Source organism: Oncorhynchus tshawytscha, linkage group LG06 (genome assembly GCF_018296145.1).
Source record: "Oncorhynchus tshawytscha isolate Ot180627B linkage group LG06, Otsh_v2.0, whole genome shotgun sequence".
Lineage (NCBI taxonomy): Eukaryota > Metazoa > Chordata > Actinopteri > Salmoniformes > Salmonidae > Oncorhynchus > Oncorhynchus tshawytscha.
The window spans coordinates 52,170,187-52,195,445 of record NC_056434.1 but is presented as its reverse complement, the minus strand read 5'-3'; the positions used below and the strand labels follow the sequence as shown (position 1 = coordinate 52,195,445).

At 41.2% G+C, this 25,259-nt stretch overlaps 1 protein-coding gene across 3 annotated transcripts in view; it reads right to left on the bottom strand.

Moving 5' to 3' along the window:
- The window catches only part of LOC112252705, a 41,927-nt gene extending 16,906 nt beyond the window's left edge, over positions 1 to 25,021 (bottom strand). Inside the window, exons 1-10 of one of the 3 annotated variants that reach the window (XM_042323374.1) lie at positions 24,385 to 25,021; positions 22,608 to 22,756; positions 22,196 to 22,291; positions 21,888 to 21,960; positions 11,761 to 11,852; positions 11,366 to 11,503; positions 10,892 to 11,025; positions 10,754 to 10,770; positions 10,492 to 10,591; positions 10,177 to 10,271 (exon numbers count right to left, since the gene is read on the bottom strand). In XM_042323374.1, the coding sequence (XP_042179308.1) occupies positions 10,177 to 10,271; positions 10,492 to 10,591; positions 10,754 to 10,770; positions 10,892 to 11,025; positions 11,366 to 11,503; positions 11,761 to 11,852; positions 21,888 to 21,960; positions 22,196 to 22,291; positions 22,608 to 22,756; positions 24,385 to 24,412 (922 nt within the window). In that variant the 5' untranslated portion in view covers positions 24,413 to 25,021. The remainder of the gene's footprint in view (positions 1 to 10,176; positions 10,272 to 10,491; positions 10,592 to 10,753; positions 10,771 to 10,891; positions 11,026 to 11,365; positions 11,504 to 11,760; positions 11,853 to 21,887; positions 21,961 to 22,195; positions 22,292 to 22,607; positions 22,757 to 24,384) is intronic. The other 2 variants (XM_042323373.1, XM_042323375.1) reach the window with 2 other exon arrangements.
- Between the last annotated feature and the right edge of the window lie 238 nt (positions 25,022 to 25,259).

Here is a 25,259-nt window from a genome sequence, read left to right as displayed (position 1 = left end):
TACCAGCATCGGTTTGGGGTGGTAAATCGACAGCTACGAATAATATAGATGAGAACTTTCTTGGTAGATAGTGTGGTCTACAGTTTATCATGAGGTATTCTACCAGAGGCAAGCAATACCTTGAGACCTCTTTAATATTAGACATCGCGCACTGGAAGTTATTGACAAATAGACACACACCCCGCCCCTCGTCTTACCAGACATAGCTGCTCTGTGCTGCTGATGCACGGAGAAGCCAGCCAGCTCTATATTATCTGTGTCGTCATTTAGCCACGTTGCGGTGAACTTTTTTCACAACTGCCACCAGTTAAACATTTTTATTTTACCCTTATTTTACCAGGTAAGTTGACTGAGAACACATTCTCATTTACAGCAACGACCTGTGGAACAGATACGGGGGGGGAGGGGGATGAATGAGCCAATTGGAAGCTGGGGATAATTAGGTGGCCAGATTTGGAATTTAGCCAGGATATCGGGGTTAACACAACTACTCTTACAATAAGTGCCATGGGATCTTTAGTGACTATAGAGAGCCAGGTTACCCGTTTTAACGTTCCATCTGAAAGACGGCACCGTGCACAGGACAATGTCCCCAAACAATACCCTGAGGCATTGGGATCAGTGGAGGCTCCTCAGAGGAGGAAAGAGAGGACCATCCTCCTCAGTAAAAATTGTAAAACATTGAAAAAGTTATCCTTTTTAGATAAATCTATACTAAATATATTCATATGTCACCAAATAATTTATTAAAACATACTGTTTTGCAATGAAGGTCTACAGTAGCCTCATGTTGTCCACCCAATCAAAAGGATCAGAGATTGAATCTAGTACTGAAAGCATAAACTACAGCTAGCTAGCACTGCAGTGCATAACATGTGGTGAGTAATTGACTCCAAGAGAGAGAAAAACAATAGTTGAACAGTTTTCAACAAATTAATTTATTAAAAAATGAAGGAGAAGCAAGCATTGCAAATGCAGCTGGCTAGTTTAGTTAATTAAACACCCGGCTCAAATAGAGGGATGCTATGTTAGCTGGCTGACTATGACTAACCAGCACAACACTGGAACTCTTCCAAGTCAAGGTAAGCTTTTGGTTTTATTATTTTATTGCCACCGTGGTCCGTCGGTCTAACTGCTTACTGACTATTTATTTTTATTTATTTATTTCACCTTTATTTAACCAGGTAGGCAAGTTGAGAACAAGTTCTCATTTACAATTGCGACCTGGCCAAGATAAAGCAAAGCAGTTCAACACATACAACAACACAGAGTTACACATGGAGTAAAACAAACATACAGTCAATAATACAGTAGAAAAATAAGTCTATATACGATGTGAGCAAATGAGGTGAGATAAGGGAGGTAAATGCAAAAAAAAGGCCATGGTGGCAAAGTAAATACAATATAGGAAGTAAAACACTGGAATAGTAGACTTGCAGTGGAAGAATGTGCAAAGTAGAAATAAAAATAATGGGGTGCAAAGGAGCAAAATAAATAAATACAGTAGGGGAAGAGGTAGTTGTTTGGGATAAATTATAGATGGGCTATGTACAGGTGCAGTAATCTGTGAGCTGCTCTGACAGCTGGTGCTTAAAGCTAGTGAGGGAGATGTGTTTCCAGTTTCAGAGATTTTTGTAGTTCGTTCCAGTTATTGGCAGCAGAGAACTGGAAGGAGAGGCGGCCAAAGGAAGAATTGGTTTTGGGGGTGACCAGATATACCTGCTGGAGTGCGTGCTACAGCTGGGTGCTGCTATCGTGACCAGCAAGCTGAGATAAGGGGGAACTTTACCTAGCAGGGTCTTGTAGATGACCTGCAGCCAGTGGGTTTGGCGACGAGTATGAAGCGAGGGCCAGCCAACGAGAGCGTACAGTTCGCAGTGGTGGGTAGTATATGGGGCTTTGGTGACAAAACAGATGGCACTGTGATAGACTGCATGCAATGTATTGAGTAGGGTATTGGAGGCTATTTTGTAAATGACATCGTCGTCGTCAGGATCGGTAAGATGGGTCAGTTTTACGAGGGTGTATTTGGCAGCATGAGTGAAGGATGCTTTGTTGCGAAATAGGAAGCCAATTCTAGATTTAACTTTGGATTGGAGATGTTTGATGTGAGTCTGGAAGGAGAGTTTACAGTCTAACCAGACGCCTAGGTATTTGTAGTTATCCACATATTCTAAGTCAGAACCGTCCAGAGTAGTGATGCTGGATGGGCGGGCAGGTGCAGGCAGCGATCGGTTGGAGAGCATGCATTTGGTTTTACGAGCAGTTGAAGGCCACGGAAGGAGAGTTGTATGGCATTGAAGCTCGTCTGGAGGGTTGTTAACAGAGTGTCCAAAGAAGGGCCAGAAGTATACAGAATTTGATTTGTGTATTTATTTTATTTGTTATTTTACCTGGTAAGTTGACTGAGAACACGTTCTCATTTACAGCAATGACCTGGGGAATAGTTACAGGGGAGAGGAGGGGGATGAATGAGCCAATTGTAAACTGGGGATTATTAGGTGACTGTGATGGTTTGAGGGCCAGATTGGGAATTTAGCCAGGACACCGAAGGTTAACACCCCTACTCTTACGATAAGTGCCATGGGATCTTTAATGACCTCAAAGAGTCAGGACACCCATTTAACGTCCCATCCGAAAGACGACACCCTACACAGGGCAGTGTCCCCAATCACTGCCCTGGGGCATTGGGATATTTTTAGACCAGAGGAAAGAGTGCCTCCTACTGGCCCTCCAACACCACTTCCAGCAGCATCTGGTCTCCCATCCAGGGACTGACCAGGACCAACCCTGCTTAGCTTCAGAAGCAAGCCAGCAGTGGTATGCAGGGTGGTATGGTAAAGAATGGTGTCGTCTGCGTAGAGGTGGATCAGAGACTCACCAGCAGCAAGAGCGAGATCATGGATGTATACAGAGAAGAGAGTCGGCCCAAGAATTGAACCGGACAACAGGCCCTCTGATTTGACACACTGAACTCTATCAGAAAAGTAGTTGGTGAACCAAGCGAGGCAATCATTTGAGAAACCAAGGCTATCGAGTCTGCCGATGAGGATGTGGTGATTGACAGAGTTGAAAGCCTTGGCCAGGTCAATGAATACGGCTGCACAGTATTGTTTCTTATCGATGGCGGTTAAGATATCGTTTAGGACCTCGAGCGTAGCTGAGGTGCACCCATGACCAGCTCTGAAACCAGATTGCATAGCGGAGAAGGTATGGTGGGATTCGAAATGGTCGGTAATCTGTTTTTTGACTTGGCTTTTGAAGACCTTAGAAAGGCAGGGTAGGACAGATATAGGTCTGTAGCAGTTTGGGTAAAGAGTGTTCCCCCTTTGAAGAGGGGGATGACCGCAGCTGCTTTCCAATCTTTGGGAATCTCAGATGACACGAAAGAGAGGTTGAACAGGCTAGTAATAGGGGTTGCAACAATTTCGGCAGAAATAAAGGGTCCAGATTGTCTAGCCTGGCTGATTTGTAGGGGTCCAAATTTTGCAGCTCTTTCAGAACATCAGCTGACTGGATTTGGGAGAAGGAGAAATGTATTTATTTGACCTTTATTTACCTAGGCAAGTCAGTTAAGGACAAATTCAGTGGGTTAACTGTCTGTTCAGGGGCAGAACGACAGATTTGTACCTTGTCAGCTCGGGGATTTGAACTTGCAACCTATCGTTTACTCGTCCAACACTCTAACCACTAGGCTACCCTGCCGCCCCAAATGGGGAAGGCTTGGGCGAGTTGCTGTGGGGGGTACAGTGCTGTTGACCGGGGTAGGGGTAGCCAGTTGGAAAGCATGGCCAGCCGTAGAAAAATGCTTCTTGAAATTCTCAATTATAGTGGATTTATCGGTGGTGACAGAGTTTCCTATCCTCAGTGCAGTGGGCAGCTGGGGGGAGGTGTTCTTATTCTCCATGGACTTTACGGTGTCCCATAACTTTTTGGTGTTTGTGTTGCAGGAAGAGAATTTCTGCTTGAAAAAGCTAGCCTTGGCTTTTCTAACTGCCTATGTATATTGGTTTCTAGCTTCCCTGAAAAGTTGCATATGACGGGGGCTGTTCGAAGCTAATGCAGAACGCAATAGGATGTTTTTCTGTTGGTTAAGAGCAGTCAGGTCTGGAGAGAACCAAGGGCTATATCTCCTCCTGGTTCTAACTTTCTTGAATGAGGCATGCTTATTTAAGATGGTGAGGAAGGCATTTTTTTTAAATAACCAGGCATCCTCTTATTGACGGGATGAGGTCAATATCCTTCCAGGATACCCGGGCCAGGTCAATTAGAAAGGCCTGCTCGCTGAAGTGTTTCAGGGAGCGTTTGACAGTGATGAATGGAGGTCACCTGACCACTGACCCATTACGGATGCAGGCAATGAGGCAGTGATTTTTGAGATCTTGGTTGAAAACAGCAGAGGTGTATTTAGAGGGCAAGTTGGTTAGGATGAGGGTGCCCGTATGAGGGTGCCCGTGTTTACGGCTTTGGGGAGGTACCTGGTAGGTTCATTGATCATTTGTGTGAGATTGAGGGCATCAATCTTAGATTGTAGGATGGCTGGGGTGTTAAGCATGTTCCAGTTTAGGTCACCTAGCAGCACGAGCTCTGATGATAGATGGGGGGCAATCAGTTCAAATATGGTGTCCAGAGTACAGCTGGGGGCAGAGGGTGGTCTATAGCAGGTGACAACGGTGAGAGACTTGTTTTTAGAGAGGTGGATTTTTTAAAGTAGAAGTTCAAATTGTTTGGGTACAGACCTGGAAAGTAGGACAGAACTCTGCAGGCTATCTCTGCAGTAGATTGCAACACCACCCCCTTTAGCCGTTCTATCTTGTCTGAAAATGTTGTAGTTAGGGATGGAGATTTCAGAGTTTAGGTGGTCTTCCTAAGCCAGGATTCAGACACGGCTAGGACATCCGGATTGACAGAGTGTGCTAAAGCAGTGAATAAAACAAACTTAGGGAGGAGGCTTATAATGTTAACATGCATGAAACCAAGGCTATTACGGTTACAGAAGTCATCAAAAGAGAGCGCCTGGGGAATAGGAGTGGAGCTAGGCACTGCAGGGCCTGGATTAACCTCTACATCACCAGAGGAAGAGAGGAGGAGTAGGATAAGGGTACGGCTAAAAGCTATGAGAATTGGTTGTCTAGGACATCCGGAACAGAGAGTAAAAGGAGGTTTCTGGGGGCGCTAAAATAGCATCAAGGTATAATGTTCAGACAAAGTTATGGTAGGATGTGAATACAGTGGAGGTAAACCTAGGTATTGAGTGATGATGAGAGAGATATTGTTTCTAGAAACATCATTGAAACCAGGTGATGTCATCGCATGTGTGGGTGGTGGAACTGAAAGGTTGGATAAGGTATAATGAGCAGGGCTAGAGGCTCTACAGTGAAATAAGCCAATAAACACTAACCAGAACAGCAATGGACAAGGCATATTGACATTAAGGAGAGGCATGCTTAGCCGAGTGTTCATAAGGATCCAGTGAGTAGTTAGGTTGGTTGGGGTCACGGCGATTCAGACAGCTAGCCGGGCCATCGGTAGCAAGCTGGCAGAGGATGAAGGTTTGTTTTTAGCCACCTCGTGCGTTTCCGTCGGTAGATTAGTGGGGTTCCATGTGGTAGAGGGGATCAATCCAATTGGCAAAATAGATATAGTTATAGTGACCCAAGAAAATTGTCCGATAGACCTATTCAGATAGCAGCCGATAAGACAGCTAACAATTAGCAGGCCGCAGATGGGCATTCAGGTAACGTCGCGACGGAGGGGCCAGTTGGATAACTCCCTCGGGCAGATAACGTTGCGGTGTGGGGCTCCAGTGGGGCTCCGCATCGGTAGTAAAACTGGTCCGGATAGGTGATTGTAGCCCAGGAGAGGCTAATGGAACTCTTCAGCTGGCTAGCTCCGGATTAATTTATGTTTGCTCCGGGACCGACGTAAACCTATAGTCACTCGGATAGCAGCAGCTAGCTAGATCCAGGTGTAAATGTCCAGAGCTTGCGGTAGAAATCTGGGGATATGGAGAGAAAATAGGTCCTGTATGCTCTGGTCTGAGTCACGTTGTACAAAACTGGCGATAGCTTTTCGAGCTAAAGGATAGCTGATGACCACCAACAATGGTTAGCTGAATACTAACGTTAGCCAGTAAACTGGCTAGCTTCTGGCTAGCTTCTGGCTAACTTCTATTGTGGATTTCAGAATTAAGGTGAATAATACTTTTTTTAAATTGGTGAGGCGGGTTGAAGGAGAGTGTTTTGAAGTTGAGATGGGTTTTTTTTATTATAAAAAGATATGCGACGAAAAGATGTAAATATATATATACACGGGACACGACAAGACGAGGACAAAGGACGTCTGACTGCTATGCCATCTTGGGGGGGAGACTGTAACGTTACTGTATGATTGTAGCGGGTTTACTAACGCATTAGTTCTATTAGCTATGTTGACTAGGATGTTACTTTAGCTAATATGGAGACAACGATGTAGGCTGTGTGTAGCGGTTATGATATGGTTTGGACAGGTTTTTTCAACTGGTCACACAGCTGATGTGTTGTTCATTGAAGTCCACAAAAGAAGGTAAAAGGTGAGAGGAGGAGAGTGCATAGAGGCTAGAATGAATACAACGTGTCTGCTAGGTATGAAAGTGAACTGTGTTTATGTGTGATCTGGGGTGTATTCATTCTGCCGACTCTGCTGAAAAACGTTTCTTAAACGAAAGCAAACAAAACAGGTATAAAAATAGCAGAATTTGTCCAATAGAAATGCTCGTTTGCAACTGTTGGACTAATGATTACACCCTAGATACGCTAGATGCAGGCAAGAGTGTGCAAGGTGGTATTGAATGTGTCAATGTCTGTCCATGTGCCACTCACTGTCTGTCATCTCAAATTTTTCTCTAGAACCTGTGTACACCTACATTGTAAACTTTTATTTATAGGCTGTAGCACCTCATGATGGTTATAGGGAAAATTAGAGTATCTTGTAGTAGCCTAAACCTATCAGAAAAATTATCATCATGAATGGCACTGACTGAGATATTATTATTATTTTTGACCAGAGGAAAGAGTGCCTCCTTTTCGCCCTCCGACACCACTTCCAGCAGCATCTGGTCCCATCCAGGGACCAACCAGGAGCAATCCTGCTTAGCTTCAGAGGTAAGCAAGCAGTGGGATGCAGGGTAATATGTTGCTGGTTTAAAGTTGAAGATTAATGACAAAACATTTATAACATACATATTGACATAGTTAAATAAATAAAAGTGTATAAAAAAAATTAGAAAGGATATTTCATGCTGAAACCTTCAAATTAAACATCAATGGTATTCACTAAGTTGATGGTTTATACACTGAACAAAAATATCAACGCAAGTAGTGTTTGTTTCATGAACTGAACTAAAGATCCCAGAAATGTTCCATGCACACAAAAAGCTTATTTATTTCAAATGTGGTGCAAAAATGTGTTTACATCCCTGTAGCAAGCATTTCTCATTTGCCAAGATAATCCATCCACCTGAGAGGTGTGGCATATCAAGAAGCTGATTAAACAGCATGATCATTACACAGGTGCACCTTGTGCTAGGAACAATAAAAGGCCACTTTAAAATGTGCAGTTTTGTCACACAACACAATGTCACAGATGTCTCAAGTTGAGGAGGGGGAGAGTACAATTGACATGCTGACTGCAGGAATGTCCACCACAGCTGTTCCGAGAGAATTGAATGTTCATTTCTCTAGTATGTCGTTTTTGAGAATTTGGCAGTACGTCCAACCGGCCTCACAACCGCAGCCCCACCACGTGTATGGCTTCATGTCGGCGAGCGGTTTGCTGATGTTAACGTTGTGAAAACAATGCCCCATGGTGGCGGTGGGGTTATGGTATGGGCAGGCATAAGCTACGGACAACAAACACAATTACATTTTATTGATGGTAATTTGAATGCACAGAGATACCGTGACGATATCACCTCGTTTCAGCATGATAATGCACAGCCCCAAGTTGCAAGGATTTGTACACAATTCCTGGAAGCTGAATATGTCCCAGTTCTTCCATGGCCTGTATACTCAGACATATCACCCATTGAACATGTTTGAAATGCTTTCGATCTAAACTCAGCAAAAAAAGAAACTGACCTTTTTCAGGACCCTGTCTTTAAAAGATCATTCGTAAAAATCCAAATAACTTCACAGATCTTCATTGTAAAGGGTTTAAACACTGTTTCCCATGCTTGTTCAATGAACCATAAACAATTAATGAACATACACCTGTGGAACGGACATTAAGACACTAACAGCTTACAGACGGTAGGCAATTAAGGTCACAGTTATGAAAACTTAGGACACTAAAGAGGCCTTTCTACTGACTCTGAAAAACACCAAAAGAAAGATGCCCAGGGTCCCTGCTCATCTGTGTGAATGTGCCTTAGGCATGCTGCAAGGAGGCATGAGGACTGCAGATGTGGCAGCGCAATAAATTGCAATGTCCGTACTTGAGACACCTAAGCCAATGCTACATGGAGACAGGACGGACAGCTGATCGTCCTCGCAGTGGGAGACCACATGTAACAACACCTGCACAGCATCGGTACATCTGAACATCACATCTGCGGGACAGGTACAGGATGGCAACAACAACAACTGCCTGAGTTACACCAGGAACGCAGAATCCCTCCATCAGTGCTCAGACAGTCCGCAATAGTCTGAGAGAGGCTGGACTGAGGGCTTGTAGGCCTGTTGTAAGGCAGGTCCTAACCAGACATCACCGGCAACCATGTTGCGGTTTTGTCTCACCAGGGGTGATGGTCGGATTTGCGTTTATCATCGAAAGAATGAGCATTACACCGAGGCCTGTGCTCTGGAGCGGGATCGATTTGGAGGTGGAGGTCTGGGGCGGTGTGTCACAGCATCATCGGACTGAGCTTGTTGTCATTGCAGGTAATCTCAACGCTGTGTGTTACAGGGAAGACATCCTCCTCCCTCATGTGGTACCCTTCCTGCAGGCTCATACTGACATGACCCTCCAGCATGACAATGCCACCAGCCATACTACTCATTCTGTGCGTGATTTCCTGCAAGACAGAAATGTCAGTGTTTTGCCATGGTCAGCGAAGAGCCTGGATCTCAATCCCATTAAGCACGTCTGGGACCTGTTGGATCGGAGAGTGAGGGCTAGTGCCATTCCCCCCAGAAATGTCTGGGAACTTGCAGGTGTCTTGGTGGAAGAATGGGGTAACATCTCACAGCAAGAACTGGCAAATCTGGTGCAGTCCATGAGGAGGAGATGCACTGCAGTACTTAATGCTGCTGGTGGCCACACCCGATACTGACTGTTACTTTTGATTTTGACCCCCCCTTTGTTCAGGGACACATTATTCCATTTATGTTAGTCACATGTCTGTGGGACTTGTTCATACAAATATTTAAACATGTTAAGTTTGCTGAAAATAAACGCAGTTGACAGTGAGAGGACGTTTCTTTTTCTGCGTGTTTCAGTTCCCGCCAATATCCAGCAATTTCGCACAGCCATAAAAGAGGTGGGGGACAACATTCCACAAGCCACAATCAACAGCCTGATCAACTCTATGTGAAGGAGATGTGTCACGCTGCATGAGGCAAATGGTGGTCACACACCAGACACTGACTGGTGTTCTGAACCACGCCCTTACCTTTTTTAAAGATATCTGTGACCAACAGATGCATATCTGTATTCCCAGTAATGTGAAATCCATAGATTAGGCCTAATGAATTTATTTAAATTGACTGATTTCCTTATATTGAACTCAGTAACATTCAGTAACATCTTTGAAATCATTGCATGTTGCGTTTATATTTTTGTTCAGTATATTTAGGATAATGATTTACAGCATTGTCATTCTACTTATTTTTATCATCTTATTTAATTATTTCATATATTTTACATGTGATAAGGCCACACAGAGGGCTAGATTACAAACACCTGTGATAATCTGAAGTATCCAAAAGAGCCACTTGATGTCTTGTGATAAATAAGATAAAACCTTTGAAAGAATTTAACATTTTGATCGTTTTCAGTAATATACCCTCCCTTTGCAACCCTAGTCCTGGGAAAGTTTGTTTGTGGTGACACTGCTGAAGATAAATGCTATCAGAATGAAACCCCTTTTGAGTAGCCTACGTTTACATTTGTGAACATATGTAACATATGTAAACGTACCTTCACCGATGAAGCAGGTTTCAAACATAGCCTTTGGTAATTTCTGCCTTAGATCTGACATTTTAATGGCTCCGTCAACTGCCATTACTGTTGGACTGAAATCAAAGAAAATTACTTTCTCAAGTTATGTTACCACATGAAAACAGGGAGTTAAACTTATTTTTTGTTTTGTTGCCTACTGTCTTGCTATGGTGTGCCCTACTAGACACGACCCACATCAAGTAAATTGGAGAGATATTTATAGGATACTGTATTTATAAGTCATAGCATAGGGAGAGAGAGTGCACCTTCACACTAGGGTTGCATTGAACTTACAGTTTAGCTGGAATCAGGGGTCCAGTGCTAGACTTCAGACCCACATGGTAGACCTGGGAGCTGATTTGGAGCTGACCCCTCCAGGGGTAGTAGTGAAACACTGTAATAATATTTACATTTTAGCAGACAATGTTATCCAGAGCAACTTAATGCATTCAGTCAAAGCAGGAATGCACTGTACTGTAGTAGTAATGATATCCCATTGAACGGTACCATAACATTATCCAAAAGGACCTTTGTAACAGTTTGATTCATTATTCACCTGTTTTTTCTTCCTCACTGCAAAATAGAAGAAAAAAACAAATCAATAATTTTGTAAGTTTTAGAAGATGTTCCTTTTCATCAAATATTTCTATGAATCTGGAAAAATGAAAAACCCATGAGAGAGAGGGAAATGTACCTCTTCTCTTGGTCCTCTGATGCAGGTGTCTTGGTATCCCAATAGGAAAAAGCCACTATAGCGAATGGGCAGGCATGGCTAGGAGGCTGGACTGTCGAGTCAGCCCCTCCACCAGGCAGCTCATACATGTAGTACTGCAAAGACCAACACAAATCTCTTCAGCTTTGCTATTGTATTGTATTTATCACTACTGTATCTACAGGTCTATTTCATCAACTTTTCTAAATGCCTGGAGCAAAAACACAAATAAATTATAACTTTTCTCATTAGAGAGGTAGCTTACTAAATTCATTTCTGTTTTATTGCTTTGACACACAGAGTGCACATTTGAAGGCACATGAAGGCAACAGAACCCGAAACCCAGCAGGCCAGGCTGGTTGAAATGACGTCATTACAACTGTTTTTTCCTACTGGAAAAGTACACAGTGTGACATGGATGGATGGATGAACGTTAGATGGATGGAGGAATCTCACCTGTGTTCTCTCAAAGGCCAGGAAGGAGCTGGTGTTGGCTGACACAGCACTGAGCTGCTCTGATACATGACAGTCAAACCCATTAGAGGGAGGGGTGTAGTTTACTGTGTAGTTCTCTGTCACATCTCTCACTCTGCCCTGTAGAACAACACAAAAAGAGAGAGAATTGAATGACAAGCCCTTTCAACAAACAAATCAATAAAATGTATTTACAAAGCCCTTTTTACATCTGCAGTTGTCACAAAGAGCTTTGCAGTAACTCAACCTAAAACCCAAAGAGTAAGCAGAAGCACGGGGGCAAGGAAAAAACTCCTTAGAAGGAAAAAACCTAGAGGAACATTCAACAGTGAAGTTACACATAGCAACGCCTCTGTGGCTCGTAACTATGTAAATACCTTGGTGAGTCTGATGATGGCGATGTATCCAGACTTCCCGTGGTACCAGCGGTTTAGGTCCAGGCAGTCGGAGTACTTGGACACGTACACACCTGAGTTAACAAGAAAATTCACATCATTGACAAGTCTGTTCCCACAGCAAGAACATGGGGCGGTGAGTGTGCCAGCATCCTCCTCTCTGATAAAACCAAAACAACCATATTCAGTGCAGAATAAGGCATGAGGATCTTGAAAGATGTTAGCTGAACTAAATATTTGTAATACAAGGAATACAAATATATGTAGGTTTAATTACATTGAAATATTTAATTTGAGAAGTGGAAATATAGATATTATAAAAAATGTTATTGAATAAACGCATCACACAGTCAATGGGTTTTGGTTTATTTCTAAGTGTGAATATGTTATTTGTGCTCATTTTCCCAATGGCCAATCATGACTGCCCAGGGAACCAAAGCCACACACTAAAATATGTTTTTTTATACACCTGATCTGACATTAAAGTCAAGGACATGGGAGCCATGTTGTAAAACGCCCCTAGTATCACAGTACCAAGGCACACCCAGTCAAGCCTTACCCAAAACAATTAGCAATATCCTCCAGTGAGTAAGTTCCAAAGCCGTTCAGCGAGTTGCCTGGAGACATGTCAAAGATATTTTCAATGCGTGGGGAAACTTTCTATACTTTGGTGCCAACTGCCAAGCCCAACAACAGCCTGTGTTCCCTTTCTAAAACAATGAAGTGAGGATTTTGGAAGAGGCTGTGAAACTTCACACTGGTTAACTGGGACGGCAGGTAGCCTAATGGTTAGAGCATAGAGCATTGAGCTAGTAACCATAAAGTTTGCTAGATCAAATCCCTGAGCTGACAAGGTAAAAATTGGTTGTTCTGCCCCTGAACAAGGCAGTGAACCCACTGTTCCTAGGCTGTCATTGTAAATAATAATTTGTTTTTAACTGCCTCGTCAACACTGCATAATGTAACTGAGGTGGTTTGGCAGAATTGGCACCACACTCACACGATCAACTTGTGTTGGCCCCCTAAGCTAATGCTCTCAGGCTTTTTCTCAGTAGGCTAACGCAGTCCTGCAGCACACAGGTACATGCTATGGATATGTGGTTAGATATTTTCCTTAGTGTGAGCAGAGAAGGCTGTGCCATGTCAATTTCTCTATAGTGAAGGGAGGAGGTTCACAAGGGGAGAAAAAGGAAAAACTAGATTAAGCACAATCAAGCAGTGAGAAGTGACGAAACCATACAGGAATGAAAAGGGCTGACAAAAGACCTATTGTACTAGTACTGAAAAAAATAGGCTTCAACTCGTTTTGTAAAAAGCTGCCTAAGATCTCTAAACAGTTGTCTCTAGTTTTTTTTTTTTTTTTTTTTTACATGGCGATGTCGTACACATTTAGAATTGTTAACTTTTGAAAGTGCAAAACAACACACTACACAATGACTCTGACCACTGTTTCCTTCCTCCGTAACTACGGCAGTTATCTCAATCTGGTCCTAGTAGATATACAACGAGCAGACTTTGTCCTAACATAGATAATCTTACATCACCCTCCCCCTTTTCGAACTGCTAGGGACTGCCTCCGCACCTTGAATTCTATTCAGGAATGCATTTATGAAACTCCAAACAAAGTTAGATATGTACTGTATGTTTGAAGCTAAACTCTCATAACATTACTAACATTCTGCTGGTAAAAGTAGAATCCTTCCAATGAGTTAAAATCATATCTAATTTCTACATCATTCAAACATTTTTTTCGGTATGCCTAAGTATAGACTAACGCTACTCCCTGCCTCAGAAGACATTACTAGAGTTAAGTTTCACTGGTCTCTCCCCTCTTTTCCACTCTACTTCCACTTTCTCTTTCCAATCAAAGCATTCATATCATATGTCTGTAAAGCACAGTTTCACTTTCCAAAGCAGAGGGAGCAAACATGCACTGAAAAGTCCACCAGCAGCTTGGTAAGAAAACTGCTTTCAATCTCATTACTTATGTTATGAAGTGTATTTAGCCATATACTGCACACTCACGGATAGCATAGTATAGATTATGGTCACAACTTAGACAATTGCATGTCATTTAGTGTGTGAGCAAGTTGCCTCTCTATAGGCCTAGCTAGCCAAACAGAGCATGACCATTATACAAGCTTAGAACTGTTCCTTTGTTTAGTTGAGGCCTTGTGGCTGACAGCATGAACAGTTTTCATTAATAGTCAAATTACACATTTTTCTCTTATCCCCTTAAAACAGGTTGTTGTTGACCTAGTGTATTTAACTTCCGTGCTGCGAACCATTTAGTCATTTCCACTTGGTACTTTGCCAACACAAAGCCAGGAAATGGGTTTGGGTTTAGCGTCTTGTCTGACCATTGGGCACAAACTGGTTGAATCGTGGAAACTACATGGAAAATACATCAGATGAAAAAAATCACAAAGTAAATTGTTGTTTTGTGGGTGACATTTCAAACACAGGATTACGTGATCATGGTTTTAAAAAACAAAACATATACACACCTGTTGAAATAACGTCAGATATCCAACGTTATATCCACTATCGTAAAAAAAAACAACAGGTTGAGCAGCACCTCCTACTGAAGAATCAATCAATCTACAGTTATCCATTTAGTCTCCCATCCAAGGTTTTAATGATGCCCAGCACTGCTTAGCTTTGATATTTGTTACTGACTACTATCAATATGCTATCATGAGAATTGTTATTGAGATCTCTTAATAACTACAGTGCCTTGCGAAAGTATTCGGCCCCCTTGAACTTTGCGACCTTTTGCCACATTTCAGGCTTCAAACATAAAGATATAAAACTGTATTTTTTTGTGAAGAATCAACAACAAGTGGGACACAATCATGAAGTGGAACGACATTTATTGGATATTTCAAACTTTTTTAACAATTCAAAAACTGAAAAATTGGGCGTGCAAAATTATTCAGCCCCTTTACTTTCAGTGCAGCAAACTCTCTCCAGAAGTTCAGTGAGGATCTCTGAATGATCCAATGTTGACCTAAATGACTAATGATGATAAATACAATCCACCTGTGTGTAATCAAGTCTCCGTATAAATGCACCTGCACTGTGATAGTCTCAGAGGTCCGTTAAAAGCGCAGAGAGCATCATGAAGAACAAGGAACACACCAGGCAGGTCCGAGATACTGTTGTGAAGAAGTTTAAAGCCGGATCTGGATACAAAAAGATTTCCCAAGCTTTAAACATCCCAAGGAGCACTGTGCAAGCGATAATATTGAAATGGAAGGAGTATCAGACCACTGCAAATTTACCAAGACCTGGCCGTCCCTCTAAACTTTCAGCTCATACAAGGAGAAGACTGATCAGAGATGCAGCCAAGAGGCCCATGATCACTCTGGATGAACTGCAGAGATCTACAGCTGAGGTGGGAGACTCTGTCCATAGGACAACAATCAGTCGTATATTGCACAAATCTGGCCTTTATGGAAGAGTGGCAAGAAGAAAGCCATTTCTTAAAGATATCCATAAAAAGTGTTGTTTAAAGTTTGCCACAAGCCACCTGGGAGACACACCAAACATGTGGAAGAAGGTGCTCTGGTCAGATGAAACCAAAATTAAACTTTTTGGCAACAATGCAAAACGTTATGTTTGGCGTAAAAGCAACACAGCTCATCACCCTGAACACACCATCCCCACTGTCAAACATGGTGGTGGTAGCATCATGGTTTGGGCCTGCTTTTCTTCAGCAGGGACAGGGAAGATGGTTAAAATTGATGGGAAGATGGATGGAGCCAAATACAGGACCATTCTGGAAGAAAACCTGATGGAGTCTGCAAAAGACCTGAGACTGGGACGGAGATTTGTCTTCCAACAAGACAATGATCCAAAACATAAAGCAAAATCTAGAATGGAATGGTTCAAAAATAAACATATCCAGGTGTTAGAATGGCCAAGTCAAAGTCCAGACCTGAATCCAATCGAGAATCTGTGGAAAGAACTGAAAACTGCTGTTCACAAATGCTCTCCATCCAACCTCACTGAGCTCGAGCTGTTTTGCAAGGAGGAATGGGAAAAAATTTCAGTCTCTCGATGTGCAAAACTGATAGAGACATACCCCAAGCGACTTACAGCTGTAATCACAGCAAAAGGTGGTGCTACAAAGTATTAACTTAAGGGGGCTGAATAATTTTGCACGCCCAATTTTTCAGTTTTTGATTTGTTAAAAAAGTTTGAAATATCCAATAAATGTCGTTCCACTTCATGATTGTGTCCCACTTGTTGTTGATTCTTCACAAAACAATACAGTTTTATATCTTTATGTTTGAAGCCTGAAATGTGGCAAAAGGTCGCAAAGTTCAAGGGGGCAGAATACTTTCGCAAGGCACTGTATATAGATTCACTGCTGTTATCAAAGTCATTCCAAAACATAGGTTTAACAGAGCAAATTAAAAGTACCCATACTTTATAAGTCATATAGCCTAGTGGTTAGAGTGTTGGATTAGTAACCGAAAGGATGCAAGATTGAATCCCCGAGCTGACAAGGCAGTTCAGGGGCAGAACTGTTCCTAGGCCATCATTGAAAATAAGAATTTGTTAACTGACTAGCCTAGTAAAATAAAAAATATCATCAACAATACTATTTAGGCCTATATAGCATTTGCGAAATCATCAACATCTATTGTTTTAAAGGCCCCCGCCAGAGGGCAATGCCTCCCCTGTAATCAATGTAATTCCTGTCCCAGAGCGTAAATTCTCGTTTAGGTTCCACCTCTTAGCTAGCTAATATTATCTGGTTGTTGCTGTTGTTGTTTTTTACTATACCCTATTTAAAAGATTAGCCAGCTGGCTAGGCTACGGCTGGTTCTGGATTTGTCATAACAAGCATTTAGGGAAAGCTTTGCCACAGATGGATAGGGGAAGCCAGTATCTCTGAATTTGCCATGTATTGTTATTTCCAAAGTTTTGTCATCTTCTATAAATTGCATCCCATGAATCCGCCATAGAAATACAAATAATAAGATTAATCTCCGGTATCATCGATTGCCAAACAATTGAACGGTTTCGACCAGTTTCGTTTTTCTACATTGAAATGGACACGGTGCAACTTTTGGTATGCTACTGGCAGGCTATTCATCTGCAGTACAGCAAAGTCAAGTCAGGCCCTGCTCATGCCATGGTTCACAAAGCTAGAAGAAGTGAAATGATAGACTACAATGAACTTGCTCATGATGCACACCACAAATGATACACTACATCCCCAAAAGTATGTGGACGCCTGCTGGTCGAACATATGATTCCAAAATCATGGGCATTAATGTGGAGTTGGTCCCCCTTTTGCTGCCACAACAGCCCCCACTCTTCTGGGAAGGCTTTGCTGAGGAGACTTGCTTCCATTCAGCCACAAGAGCATCATTGAGGTCGGGCACTGATGTTGTGCGATTATGCCTGGCTTGCAGTCGGCGTTCCAATTCATCCCAAAGGTGTTCGATGCGGTTGACGTCAGGGCTGTGCAGGCCAGTCAAGTTCTTTCACACTGATCTCGACAAACCATTTCTGTATGGACCTCACTTGTGCACGGGGGTATTGTAATGATGAAACAGGAAAGGGCCTTCTCCAAACTGTTGGCATAAAATTGGAAGAACAGAAGAGTCTAGAATGTCATTGTATGCTGTAGCGTTAAGATTTCCCTTCACTGGAACTAAGGGGCCTAGCCCGAACAATAAAAAACATCCCCAGACCATTATTCCTCCTCCACCAAACTTTACAGTTGGCATTATGCATTGGGGCAGGTAGTGTTCTACTGGCATTCGCCAAACCCAGATTCGTCTGTCGGACTGCCAAATGGTGAAGCGTGATTCATTACTCCAGACAATGCATTTCCAATGCTCGAGAGTCCAATGGCAGCAAGCTCTACAACACTGCAGCCGACGCTTGACATCGCACATGGTGATCTTAGGCTTGTGTGAGGCTGAAGATTCATTTCATGAAGCTCCTGATGAACAGTTCTTGTGCTGATGTTGCTTCCAGAGGCAGTTTGGAACTCGGTTGTGAGTGTTGCAACCGAGGACAGAAGATTTTAACGTGCTATGGGCTTCAGCACTCGGCGGTCCCGTTCTGTGAGCTTGTGTGGCCTACCACTTCGCAGCTGAGCCATTGTTGCTCCTAGACATTGCCACTTCACAATAACAGCACTTACAGTTGACCGGGGCAGCTCTAGCAGGGCTTGTTGGAAAGGTGGCATCCTATGACCGTGCCATGTTGAAAGTCACTGAGCTCTTCAGTAAAGGCCATTCTACTGCAAATGTTTGTCTATGGAGATTGCATGGCGGTGTGCTTGATTTGATACGCCTGTTAGAAACGGGTATGGCTGAAATAGCCGAATCCACTCATTTGAAGGGTTGTCCATATACTTTTGTATATATAGTGTGTATGTAACAACATCCTGAGCGGATTGAACACATCAATACAAATGTGAAAACAACAACAAAATAGACCAACAAGTTTGTGTAATTTTCTTTTGCGGGTACCTTTTCAACATAGGATAGACACCAATCAAAGCAGCATGGTCAAAACCATTCCAAAATACATTCATATCACACAATATTTAATAATTTATAAAATTGTCTTTTTTTTTAATACAGACTAGCTAAATAATAAGTGAAACTTGACAAATTATCTAAAGGATTATGATAATTTGCTGGTAAAAAAGTGGAGCTCAGGCAGCCAAGTGTAGGCTATGGCGAAAAGTTGTTTGGCTCAGTCACGAGGAAGAACTTTGCAGGTGTTTCTGATTAATAAACAATGCCATGCTGATGCGTGGTAACATTCACATAAAACCCAGACCCGAAAAGAAACGTAGACTTAAAAGTATTAGCAAGTCATCCCATAAGGGAAACACATGGCATTGACACGGAAAATATCTGAAGTTACAACTTTGGTTTTCCCACTTTAAGCCCAAATATATCATACCTTGACTAAAACGATGACTTATTGACTTAAAGCGTTGTGCAACAAACATTAGTAAGCTATGGGCATCATCTTTCAGCTAAAAAAATATGAATTTCCGCTCGTGAGCATTTAAATTCAACCCAGGGTTCGACTAAAAATAGACAATACATACAGTTGAAGTCGGAAGTTTACATTACACTTAGGTTGGAGTAATTAAAACTAGTTTTTCAACCACTCCACAAATTTCTTGTTAACAAACTATAGTTTTGGCAATTCGGTTAGGATATCTACTTTGTGCATGACACAAGTACTTTTTCCAACAATTGTTTACAGACAGATTATTTCACTTATAATTCACTGTATCACAATTCCAGTGGGTCAGAAGTGTACATACACTAAGTTGACTGTGCCTTTAAACAGCTTGGAAAAATCCAGAAAATTATGTCATGGCTTTAGAAGCTTCTGATCGGCTAATTCACATCATTTGAGTCAATTGGAGGTGTACCTGTAGATGTATTTCAAGGCCTACCTTCAAACTCAGTGCCTCTTTGCTTGACATCATGGGAAAATCAAAAGAAATCATCCAAGACCTCATTAAAAAAATTGTATACCTCCACAAGTCTGGTTCATTCTTGGGAGCAATTTCCAAATGCCTGAAGGTACCACGTTCATCTGTACAAACAATAGTACGCAAGTATAAACACCATGGAACCACGCAGCCATCATACTGCTCAGGAAGGAGACACGTTCTGTCTTCTAGAGATTAACATACTTTTGTGCAAAAAGTGCAAATCAATCCCAGAACAACAGCAAAGGAACCTTGTGAAGATGCTGGAGGAAACAGGTACAAAGTATCTATATCCACAGTAAAACGAGTCCTATATCGACATAACCTGAAAGGCTGCTCAGCAAGGAAGAAGCCACTGCTCCAAAATCGCCATAAAAAAAGCCAGACTACCGTTTGCAACTGCACATGGGGACAAAGATCGTACTTTTTGGAGAAATGTCCTCTGGTCTGATGAAACAAAAATAGAACTGTATGGCCATAATGACCATTGTTCTGTTTGGAGGAAAAAGGGTAAGGCTTGCAAACCGAAGAACACCATCCCAAACGTGAAGCACGGGGGTGGCAGCATCATGTTGTGGGGGTGCTTTGCTGCAGGAGGGACTGCTGCACTTCACAAAATAGATGGCATCTTGAGGTAAAAATTATGTGGATATATTGAGGCAACATCTCAAGATATCAATCAGGAAGTTGAAGCTTGGTCGCAAATGGGTCTTCCAAATGGACAATGACCCCAAGTATACTTCCAAAGTATTGGAGTGGCCATCACAAAGCCCTGACCTCAATCCCATAGAAAATGTGTGGGCAGAACTGAAAAAGTGTGTGTGAGCAAGGAGACCTACAAACCTGACTTAGTTACACCAGCTCTGTCAAGAGGAATGGGCCAAAATTCACCCAACTTATGGTGGGAAGCTTGTGGAAGGCTACCCGAAACATTTGACCCAAGTTAAACAATTTATAGGCAATGCTACCAAATACTATTTGAGCGTATGTAAAATTCCGACCCACTGGGAATGTGAGAAAGAAGTAAAAGATGAAATAAATAATAATAATAATTTACTAGGATTAAATGTCAGGAATTGTGAAAAACTGAGTTTAAATGTATTTGGCTAAGGTGTATGTAGACTTCCAAATTCAACTGTATATAGGCCTAGGGTTGTAAACTTTGGTTAAAATGTCATCTTCAAGTTAATAATTAATATGTTGGATTCACGTCTCCATCTCAACCAAAAATGTAAGTTAAATAATAGGAATAAATCAAATCAAACTTTAAGGGCATTTTAAATAAAAATTTGATTTGACTTAGTCCTATTCCTTACCTTTGATTTTTGGTGGAGATGAAGAGGTGATTCCGACATATCAATTATTAATTTATAGACAAACTGGATATTGAATTGTGGTTGGTTGTCAATGCAACCAAATATAATTTGAAGGAGATGTATCTTCTGCTTGGATAGTTCTCTTTGTGCCACTGACTTCGTCTGGCTTTAATTCCAGTTTGTCTACAAATAAATAAGTGACATGTTGAATTCACGTCTCCATCTCAACCAAAACTCGAAGTTAAAGAATATGCCTAAATCAAATCAAACTTTAAATGCACTTTTTAAATAGGATTTAGTCCTATTCTTTAACTTCGATTTTTGGTTGTGATGGAGATATGAATCCAACGTAGACATGTTTTATTTGTAGACAAACTGGAAATAAAGCCAGACTAAGTCAGTGACACAAAATATAAATCTCCTTCAAATGTTGATATTTGGTTGCGTTGACAACTAAACACAATTCAATATCACTTTTGCAATACAGTAAATAGCCTAACAACTTTCAAGTTGTCAAATTATATGTTGGATTCACTTCTACCAATAAACCCAAAAATAAAAGTTAAAGAATAGGCTTTAGCCAGTCGCTCAGATGAAACTATCCAAGCATTAGATAAATATCATTTAAATGTTGATATTTGTTTGTGTTGTTAACCAAACACAATTCAATATTACTTTTGTAATACTGTAAATAGCCAAAAGTTAAGACTGTCTTACAAGTATTTATTCAACCTTAATGTAACACATCCATGGCCACATATTGAGGTTACATTTACTATAATGTCTTCTTATGTAATCATAGAAATTGTGCATGTTCAACATAGCATGCAAAGGACGCAGGTCTGTGAAAATCTTCAGAACTGCTATAATAATCTGCGCAGACTCTCAAAAAGCATTGATCACTTGCACTTTTAATGTAATCTCAACTGCAATCCAGGTCATTTGGTTGTGCTACTAGATGAAGCACAGTAATAATACATTAAGTTGTTGTATAAATACAAAATGTCTGACATTGTATTCCTATTTAAACGTTGTTGCTTTTAAATGGTTGAAAGCACAGTGATAACACATTTAGATGACATTGTTTTTCCATTGGAATTTGGTTGTACTTTTAAAATGGTTGAAAGCATCGTGATAAAATATTGCGAATTCAGTGGGTGAATAAAGGTTTAAATGACATTGATCAACGTCTCAACCAAATATTACCCAAATTTCCACGTTGAAATTATGTGGTGTGCCCAGTGGATGATATCTCGTTTTCTATGGCGGAGGAGTTATAAAACAACATAGCGGAGCTCATTTACCCTTTGAAGGATCTCCAAGCGTTGAGCATGTACTGTGACCAGGGATTACACCAGTTTCTCCCAGTTTATTTGCCTTTAAAATAGAAAAATAGTGATTAGTAGTGATCAGTAACTTCGCTTGGGATGTTTTGAGGTAGTTTTCTATGACAAGAAATTACAGATATGGGTTTCTCCATACAAAAAGGGAATCAGTGTGTGACTTTCTTTCCTTTTTTATCAGAAATATTAATGTAGATATGGTTATAATTGTGTTTAGAGTGATATTACTCTGGTGTTCATTGATATTCTTCCTTATTTATTATTTTCACCTTATTTTTGTCGTCAAACAGTAAGAACCCATAGGACTCCTCCAGTTCTTCCTCTGAGTATCCCATGCCTCTCCTTTCAGTTCGGAAGGCCTCATACTGTCCAACAACAAGAAAGAGGTCATTCTTTATATCGTATGCGAGCAACATCTTGCTAGCAAAAGTCAAGAGATTTTATGTAAACATGTACTTAACAACTGACTGAACAGCACAATAAATACTAAGTATTACACATAGTATGTACTATCAAATATAACACATTTACTATCATGTAGAAGTACAAGTACGATCATGTATTATCAAGTATTACAAAGATATTATCATGTAATAACTGAACTCTCTGGTCAGAGGGGGGCGGCGCACTGAGGGGTAAGCAGGTGGATTAAAAAGTTACCAAGTCTTCAAATATACTGACCCGTTCTTGCAGGGTGGTATTCTTTATCAAGAAAGCAGAGTTGTATCTGAAAGACTGCTTGGACTCCTCATACATGTACATGTTCTGCAGTGGAGGCAGAATACTGTTGTCGAAGGGCTCAGAACCTGGTAGTACAGGTAACAAAACACCTGGTGGTTGGAACAGGATGAAGATTAAATAGTGACTTTACCGCAGGGTTGTAAATTGTTATGTTTTGTACCAACAGTTGCCATGCATTTGTAACTACCCATGTTGATATATTATATAATTGTTTCGATTATATTCTAGGCTATTCTATACTAGGTGCCTTGCATTGGTAACTACCACATGTATGATAGTATTTTCTATTACATTCTATTCTAGGTGTCGCACATTTGTAACAACCATACTGATTCTATTCTGTTTTCAATTCTATTCTAGGTGTCATGCATCTGTAATAACCATATTGATTATATTCCATTTTCAATTCTATTCTAGGTGTCATGCATCTGTAATAACCATACTGATTCTATTCCATTTTCAATTATATTCTAGGTGTGTCATGCATTTGTAACAACCATATTGATTATAATCCGTCTTCAATTCTATTCTAGGTGTCTTGCATTTGTCACAACCATTTTCATTCTATTTTATATATTCTATTTTGAGTTAGGCGTAAATACTGGTGAGCATGTTGTTAAAAGAACAATATAAAAGTATGTGGACATCCCTTCAAAGGAGTGGATTTGGCTATTTCAGCCAAACCCGTTGCTGACAGGTGTATAAAATCGAGCACACCACCATGCAATCTCCATAGACAAACATTGGCAGTAGAATGGCCTTACTGAAGAGCTCAGTGACTTTCAACGTGGCACCTTCATTGGATGCCACTTTCCAACAAGTCAGTTCGTAAAATTTCTGCCCAGCTAGAGCTGCACCAGTCAAATGTAAGTGCTGTTATTGTGAAGTGGAAACATCTAGGAGTAACAACGGCTCAGCCGCGAAGTGGTAGACCACACGAGCTCACAGAATGGGTCTGGCAATTGCTGAAGCGTGTAGCATATACAGAGTTCCAAACTGCCTCTGGATGCAACGTCAGCACATTAACTGTTCGTCGGGAGCTTCATGAAATGGGTTTCCATGGCCTAGCAGCCGCACACAAGCCTAAGATCACCATGCCCCAGTGCACAAAGCGAGGTCTATACAGAAATGGTTTGTTGAGATCATTGTGGAAGAATTTGACTGGCCTGCACAGAGCCCTGACCTCAAACCCATCAAACTTTGGGATGAATTGGAATGCAGAGTGTGAGCGAGGCCTAATCGCCTAACATCAGTGCCCAACCTCACTAATGCTGTGGCTGAATGGAAGCGAGTCCCCACAGCAATGTTGCAGCATCTAGTGGAAAGCCTTCCCAGAAGAGTGGAGGTTGTTATAGCAGCTAAGGGGGTACTAACCCCATATTAATGCCCATGATTTTGGAATGAGATGTTCGACGCGCAGGGTGTCCACATACCTTTGCTCATGTAGTGTATTTATGCCAAAATTAGTGTTTTACCTATGCAACTGCATTATCTGGAGTGCTTACGAATTCTAACGACACTGAAGTTAGACCAGTAACCTATGCACACGTGACAAAATACTGTAAACACTGTAACACTCATAAATAGACCTAAAACCAATGATGTATGACTACAACCAATTCTCGAAATAGGCAAATGTAAATTATGAATAGCTATCATATAAAAGTGTTATAAGAGTGATAACGAATTATGGTTGACCAAAAACTCTATTCGTCACCTCTTGCGGCACCATTCTCGATTTCCATGGTTGAAAAAAACGTATGAAATCAGTTTGTGCCTTTTTCTCCTCTTGACATTCGCAGACCACCTCCGTCTTCCATTGACATTCCGATACTTTTAATTCGTCTATTCCGAGAAAAATGTAGCCAATCCATATGAATTATTTGGCGAAGTCTTTGTGCCAAAGGCAAGTTTCCACATACGTTGCAACCAGGAAGAAGTACGAAAAAGAAAAAACGTCGCGATTAGAACACACTTCGATATTTTGTGAATTTTTCTGACACTATACTCAGATATGTCACAAATAGCATATATATATATATATATATATTCACCGAGTAATGTAATATTAACGCAACGTAAAGTAGTGCTTCCAAAAAAGAAACAGAAACTTATGTCACCCCGCATCCATTTTGAGACTGATTTGCTTTCTTGTCTCCACTCCGCTAGTAGACGCAGTTGAGCAGATGCATGAGCTTTTCAACATCAAGCACAAACTAAAAACTGTCCATGAATGGAATACATTATGTCCATTAAAAGATTTTAGGTGTGGCAAACATATGCATTTAGAGCAGACTGTCATTTACAGTGAGGCCTACATTGTATACCGACATTTTACAAATAGGAAAATTAGTTAGAAAAGTTCCACTTCTTCACTGAATATATCTCCTCTAAGTGGCGTTATACGTGTCTACACCTCGATTGTAAAACGTAACATTAAATTAACAACTGAAAAGGCAATGCCGCAATGGAGTGATTATTAGAAGACTCGAACTGCTAATGCAACGAGAACCGGACGTGACGAATGCTAATAAGGGGACGATTGAAAGTGGAAACTTCCGTTCAATCTTTGGAAGGCTGGTTGCATTCCAA